The sequence below is a fragment of the Ixodes scapularis genome, unplaced genomic scaffold, assembly GCF_016920785.2.
Source record: "Ixodes scapularis isolate PalLabHiFi unplaced genomic scaffold, ASM1692078v2 PGA_scaffold12__126_contigs__length_90152505, whole genome shotgun sequence".
In the NCBI taxonomy this organism is placed as follows: domain Eukaryota; kingdom Metazoa; phylum Arthropoda; class Arachnida; order Ixodida; family Ixodidae; genus Ixodes; species Ixodes scapularis.
In genome coordinates this window covers 81183531-81190450 of record NW_024609838.1, presented here as the reverse complement: position 1 = coordinate 81190450, position 6920 = coordinate 81183531, and the positions used below count along the sequence as shown (strand labels likewise).

The 6920-nt window shown below is 49.3% G+C and overlaps 1 protein-coding gene across 1 annotated transcript in view; it reads right to left on the bottom strand.

The window, feature by feature from the left end:
- Positions 1-347: 347 nt before the first annotated feature.
- Positions 348-6920, bottom strand: part of LOC115325026 (male-specific histamine-binding salivary protein-like) — a 43559-nt gene continuing 36986 nt past the window's right edge. Inside the window, exon 5 of the mRNA XM_029985726.2 lies at positions 348-481. Within this exon, the coding sequence (XP_029841586.2) occupies positions 348-481 (134 nt within the window). The remainder of the gene's footprint in view (positions 482-6920) is intronic.

Sequence of the window (6920 nt, the reverse complement as noted above, 5' to 3'; positions counted from 1 at the left end):
AACAATGTCTGGGAACGGACGGCCGATACTCTAAGCGCAGCTCATTTAGAGGCTCTGGTTAGAACTTCTAATGGAATGGTGTATACAACACTGTAGCATAGAAGCGCAATGAAGCACGTTCGAAAGGCGAACCACACATACAGTTTTCTCGCCTGGATCGCTGCTCCAAACTTCAGAGCTACGGGACTATAGCGAACATGCTTGAAATACAGTTATCAGACTTTTGATAAATATTGTGCACCAATTAAAAAAGAGGAAAATATGAATCATATATATTGTTTATTTCCTTCGATCAAGCAGCCGTAAAATGAAGCACATAACAGAGGTGATCGTTAATCTCCGGTGTCCTAAAGAACGAGTTTACATTTGTATTTATTGTAGAGGATGTGCGTCTTCCGTCCGTAAGTGGCGAGCCAGTAAGCAAATTCGCAGCATCTGGGAAGGAAAGTGATCTCGTTTTGGCTCACCCAGAGTTCGAACTCTAAAAAAGAATGAGGTAAGTTTATTAGGTGACCGTGTCACTAATTTAAACATTATCACTGCTTCTCCAACAGTCAACTACTTTCGCTTATTATAGGAAACAACGACCATTTTTTTCACAATAATCCAAATGAAAAATGCAGAAAAGGTATAAAAGCTCATTGTTAAAAAATACAAATGGTGCTCCATATTGTCACGAATGACAAATGATGAGGCGACGAATCAACAGAAATTAAAAGTTTAATTTGGCGAACTTGTGCCGAAAACAAAAATACAAAGAGGTAGCGTCCCAGGCGTTGAAGGTCGGCGGAGTAGCACGACCGAGTGCAAGAGCGAGACTGACTCCCGACCTCCACGCGGAGAATCATTTGTACCCGCGTGGGTGCCTGCAGCATCGGGCGTAGAACATTCGGTGCGTAGAACATTCGTAACTCGATCAGAAGACAAGGTTCTCGAGCTCACAAGAACGTCAAACTCTAATTTCCCACTTTTATGTGGAAAGAAATATTAATGAGCAGAACGTAAGGGCGCAAGCGAGCTGGTGTATATGGTGATGATGACGATCAACGTTATTTTCAAAAAGGGTGGCGCCATGGCCTTATTGGGGGAAGAGGAATATAGGTAGGAAAAGTTTACATTCGGCGGTGCACTCCTGTTGAGCGCGTGAACTCCCATAGGGAGAATAGCGTCTCCCTGGCCCGTGCCTCGTTCACCGGTGTGATCCAGGCCTCTAAAGTGTCGATGTGAGGCCCCAGGTGTTCGGCTCTTTTGTCTCGCAAGCCGGCACAATCCCAGAGGAGGTGTCGGATCGTCGGGCTCACGCCGGCGGTGCATGTAGTGCAGACGACAAGTGCAGCGGGCTCGGACCCTTCCGGTGGCACCTGGTCGGGTGGGCGGCCCCTCCGTGGTTTGTAGCTACGCCACCGAGCGACTATGTCTTCGGTGAGCGCAGCTCCGGTGCGGGCCTTGTGTATTAACACTTGTGCCCCTCTGGGTAAACCCTTGGGTAATGGTGCCGGGTAGGGTGTTTGATCTCGCAGCCGACGCTGATCCTCTTGTCGGGCCGCAGATTTCTTCTCTAGAAGGTTTGGGTCCGGCGGCGCGAAGGGGCCGAAGATCCCTGGGTTGGAGCGGTCTTCCCTGTGCTCGCTCGCCCACGCGTGTGCGGCCTCGTCACCGATGCCGCCCGCCTGTCCCGGGAACCAGTCCAGTCTCACCTCGATACCTTTGGTGTTTTTCAAATACGAGCACAGACTCTTGATTCGCTGGCAGAGCGTCCCTTCGCGAGGAGCTTTCCCCAGACGGGCAAGGGCTTCCCTACAATTCGTGAAGATGGTTACACGGGTAGGTACGTCCACTGGGTCGAATGTCTCTCTTATTCGAGATAGTGCCAGGAGTATTGCATCAAGTTCGAGGCGGCTCGTGCTAGGTTCGCTGTCGTATTGAAGTGTCTGAGCATATCGGTCCTGGCCAGTAGCGTAGGCGAGTGTGGCCCGCTTCGTCTCTTGGCACCACGCGGCGTCTGTGAAGACCGCGTGCTCCACGAGGTCTGCCCGCGCAGCGAGTGCAGCTCTTTCTTCCGAATGTTCTTCGCGGTGTTGTTTGCGAGTGAGCGGCTTCGGGTTTCTAACCATAATGTCCTCCCATGGTGGAATGCTCTTCGGAGGCGGGGCCTCTCCTACGGGAGGCCGCCAACCTTGTAATTCCAGAAGACGTTGACCGGCTCTAGTCGATGTCCGGCGCCGCTGATGGCCAACAACGCGGGTCTCAATGATGGCTTGTAGAGTCAGAAGATTCGAGTACAGGCACAGCTCTTCCGTCTTAGTGTGTCTTGGGAGACCCGTGATTGCACGCAGGCATTCACGATGCAATATTTCCAGCTGTTTGAGCTGCGCCTTGGTCAGGATGAAACATCCGGCTCCAGAGCAGGCTTTTGAGGTCAGGACTGCTTGAGTGAGCAAGCGGATGGTGCGCGTGCCCGCGCCACCGAGGCGGTTGCCCATTATCTTAATAGAGAGTTTTAGAATAGGGGCCCCCAAAGCTTGGGGGCCCCAAAGAAATAGGGGCTCACCACTGCGCATGCGCAGAACCCAAACTCTGTTTGGGGCTTTGGGTTGGCGTTTGGGCCCCCAATTGCTTGGGGCCGGGTTGCGTCGGCAAACATGGCGCTGCCCTTTCCGCTCGCTTCGGAGCAAATTCGTCATGGTCGCTGCAGTATTAGCCAATTTCAATGCCAATGAATAGTGCAACCGACTTTCGCTTTGGTTTATCTCGCTCAAATCACAAAGAATGAGCGGTGGGCTCGCCCCATTTTAAAGATCGTCCCTGACTGTGGCCATTTCTAAGCCTAAACATACGCGGTAACCGTTGACATGGCAACGTATTGCTACTCCGTGGCTCCGAGTAGATTTCGTTCGTGGCACGATACCTGCATCTTGAAAACAAGTATTTCAAGACTTCAAAGTCGCACCAGCTCAGATCTAAATAGTGCAGCTGCTCGCAGAGTATGCGCGCTCGTGTTCGTCTCAGTCTCGGCATAGTTCAAGGCCTAAATCTTCGGCTGCAGATGGTCAAAGCGCACACGAACGCCCAAAAAGTTCGAGAACGAGCCATACCTAAAACAGCGCGCAAGCACAGGAGGAAGAAAATAGAACACAGGAAAACAGCGCTGACTCGCAACTTATGTATTGTGAAAGAAAGAGAAAGAGGAAGCTTCAGACATGAAGCCCACGCGCACCCACAAGGTAAAAAGAAGAAAGAATAAGAACAGGTACATTACTAAGTTGCAGTAGAAAAGGAGAAAGCTGACATTATAAGGTCACGACGAAAAAAAGATGAGAAAAAAGAGGAAAGAAAAGCAACAACGTGGGTGACGTGGACTTCATATCTGAAGCCTTCTCTTTCTCTTTTTTTCACAATACATAAATTGGGAGTCAGCGCCCCTACCTGTGTTTTGTTATCCTCCTCCTGTGCTTGTGCGCTGTTTTAGGTATGTCTCCTAAGTACCAACTAGCTCAACTCTCTATGTTACTACGAGAACAAGCGCCCAATTCGAGCGCTTCGGATTGGATTGTTTCGGCTACACCCAAAGCGGGGTGGCCGAACGGGTCTAGGTCGATCCAAGGTCAGAAGAAAATGGCGGAAGAGAAGGCTCCCGCGCGCGTTCGCTTCTCGATCGACGATGACATTTATGTGCTACGCGAAGTGTACGCCACTAACCCATTCCAGGATTCCAGGAGATGGACTTCAATTGCCGAAAGGGTCTCCGAAACAATCGGAAGAGAATTCTCAACGCGGGCCATCCTCGACCGGGTCGACCTGCTGCTGGCACAGTTCAATACGAAGCACAGATTTCCCGGTGACTTTTCGTAACGTAACGTAAAAAAAAAAAAAAAAAAAAGGTTTGTGTGAACGAGTTTTTAGCCACGGAGTAGCAATATGTCGCCATGTCAACAGTTACGAGGTATGTTTAGGCTTAAGAACGGCCAGAATCAGGTACGATCTTTAAAATGGGGCGAGCCCACCGCTCATTCTTTGTGACTTGAGCGAGATTAAGCAAAGCGACAGCCGGTTGCACTATTCATTGGCAATGAAATTGGCTAATACTGCAGCGACCACGACGAATTCGCACCGAAGCGAGCGGAAAGGGCGCCGCCATGTTTGCCGATATACAACCCGGCCCCAAGCAATTGGGGGCCCCACGCTATTTCTCGAATTTCACGGTGGGGGCGCGAGCCAACCCAAAACCCCAAACGAAGTTTGGGTTCTACGCATGCGCAGTGCTGAGCCCCTATTTCTTTGGGGCCCCAAAGCTTTGGGACCCCCTATTATAAAACTCTCTCTAACTGTCGTGCTGCTTCAGCTACAGGATGGGCTAAAAGCAAGCTACACCTACCAGCGTCGTGCCTGCGACCGGGGAATGGCCCCGTCGAGTTCGCAGATAATTCCATTGGCTCACATGATAGCCTGGTACTTGAGGGCGTGCACTTTCTTGTGACCAGAGAAGTAAATCTTCTGATTCAGAGACGGTCGGCAGATAGGTCTTGCTGTGCCGTTCCAACTGGTGTTACCGTCCCTATTATTTGAACCGCAAGCCACAATCAAGTGTCGTTTCAGCGCAAATGTTTTACGTTTTCATAATTTTTCACTGTTAAGAAGTTAGTTCGTTGTCCACAATGGCGCTGCACGCGAAAAAGGCGAGCGTGCCGCGTTGCGTCGTCACAAACCCTATTCTATAAGCACGTTGCGTGAGGTGTCGTTGCGTTGGGTACCCCAAAGCGTTGGGTTCCCCAAAGCGTTGGGGCCCCCTATTCTAAAACTCTCTAATGAGTTGGAGCTGTTGTCGCCACTTGGGTTTGAGTTGCTTGATCCACTCTTGCGCTCCTCCTTGAGCGTGCAGTGGGACTCCCAATATGCGAATCCAACGTTCGGGGGAGCGCTGAATGGACTGGCCGGCCAGGGTCAGGTGTATTTGAGCTCTCCCAGACAACACCCGACATCCTCAGGACATCCTCGAAAGGTACAAACGTCCTCACGGTTTTCAAGACGTCCTCAGGACATCCTGAGAACGTCAGTTGCTGGATCATCCTAGAAACGTCCTTCCGAGGACTTATTGAGGACGAAGGATACAAAGTTAAACGTAATATATACGTCCTCAATTTGATTGCGTTTTAAAAAAAAATAAATGAATGAAATGGCGGTAGTATACACAGTTGACGGTCAGTGCTCAACTAAATTTCCCATATAAATTATTACATGTAGTTGCGTAAGTTTAGGACATCTTTTAACTATAGTTTTGATCGAACAACTCTTTAATAAAACCAGGACGCACTAAAATTAATATTAGTTTTGTATTTGCGCAGTATTTCGAAATTCTGTTCCATTGGCAACATCTAATCTAGGTGGCGCAAGCTACCGCCTACTACAAGGCAATTATCCACCCATCCGAGAGACTCAAGCAAGCTAAGCCAAGCCAGGACAGACACAGAAATAGCGTCGAGGTTGATAATGGCTTGATAATGTGGATGCTTGGGCTAGTTGGTAATTCACGCTTGGATGGAACACCGCAGATACAGTCAAACTCACAGACACACAAAAAGGAAACAGACTCAGTGTTTGAACAGCGCAAAGACGACAGGAAGATAGAAGAGAAGAGGACAGGACGAGCGCTGACTATCAACTGATGCTATTTATTCATAAGAGGATGAAGTGCGCGAGACTTGAGAGTGCCAAAATGCACTTTTTTCATCAGACACACGCGCGGCAGCTTTTTGCACGGGAATGGCCTGTGCCAGCAGGCGTCACCCTTTCTTCAACCGAAAGCGCAACCAGAAAACAAAAGAAAGAAAAGAAAAGAAGGAAAGAAAAGAAAAGAAAGGAAAAGAAAAAAGAAAAGAAAAAGGAGAAAAAAGGAGAAAAAGCACGTGCTATAGTTTGCTGACCCAGGCGTGGTAACCTTCGCCACCTGGAGACCATTGAGCGTGCGATTGCCGCCTTTCTTCTTTTAGGAGCCTTTGTGTAGATTCTGCGCATTGTGATGTCCAGCGGTCTTCGCCTGATGGTGACCAATGATCTTGGAAAGTGTCAACTAAACTAAGGCCTTTCCCGCACATGCCTAGGTTGCTCTTCAAGGAATTCTATTTCTTTGGCAAGCAAGGTTATTGATGGAGAGCTGATGGCTCCTTCCCCTCTTTTGTATATCGAAAAGGCCTCCACGATCTCCCGCGTCCTAAAGTGTCTTTTTAGGATGGTACATTGACCGAATAAAGGGGAGCACAAACAGTCGCTGCAATGCCTAACCAAGTTACTGCCTGAGGTGTTTCCTATGGAGGCGGCATGTTCCCTCAGTCGTTCATTGATACATCTTCCGGTCTGCCCAATGTATGAACGACCGCAGGAGAGAGGTAAGTCATATACAGCACCTTCTGTACATTCCGTGAATTGTCTCGCGTGCTTCTTCCCGCATGGTGTTTGGGAGATGGAGAGGGATGTAGAATTCACCTTTTTGCACATCCGGCCAAGCTTGTTGGGTGCCGAAAACACAACTCTGACTCCTACCTTGGCTGCAGTTCTTTTGAGGCTGTGGGAGATTCCATGAAGATACGGGATGACTGCCGTGGGTAACTTTTCCTTGGTTACGTTTTGACAAGGTTCAGCTTGGCTACGAGACTCTTGTAGAAGCCTCTCCGCCACGCTGCATATAATATGATCTGGGAAGCCCGCATTTTTCAGTCGATTCACTTGAGTGGTAAAGCTACTCGAGACCTGGTGGTGACAAGACCTGTGAAGGGCGTTTTTTATGTGCGGATGAAAACGGAAGGAAGGATTTTTTAGAGCGGGGCGAATACTTCCAACAGACATGATCTCCGAATAGAAGTGTCAAATCTAAAAATCGCAGCTGTTGCTCCTCGGGTAACTCATTTGTCAGAGTGAACGGGCGA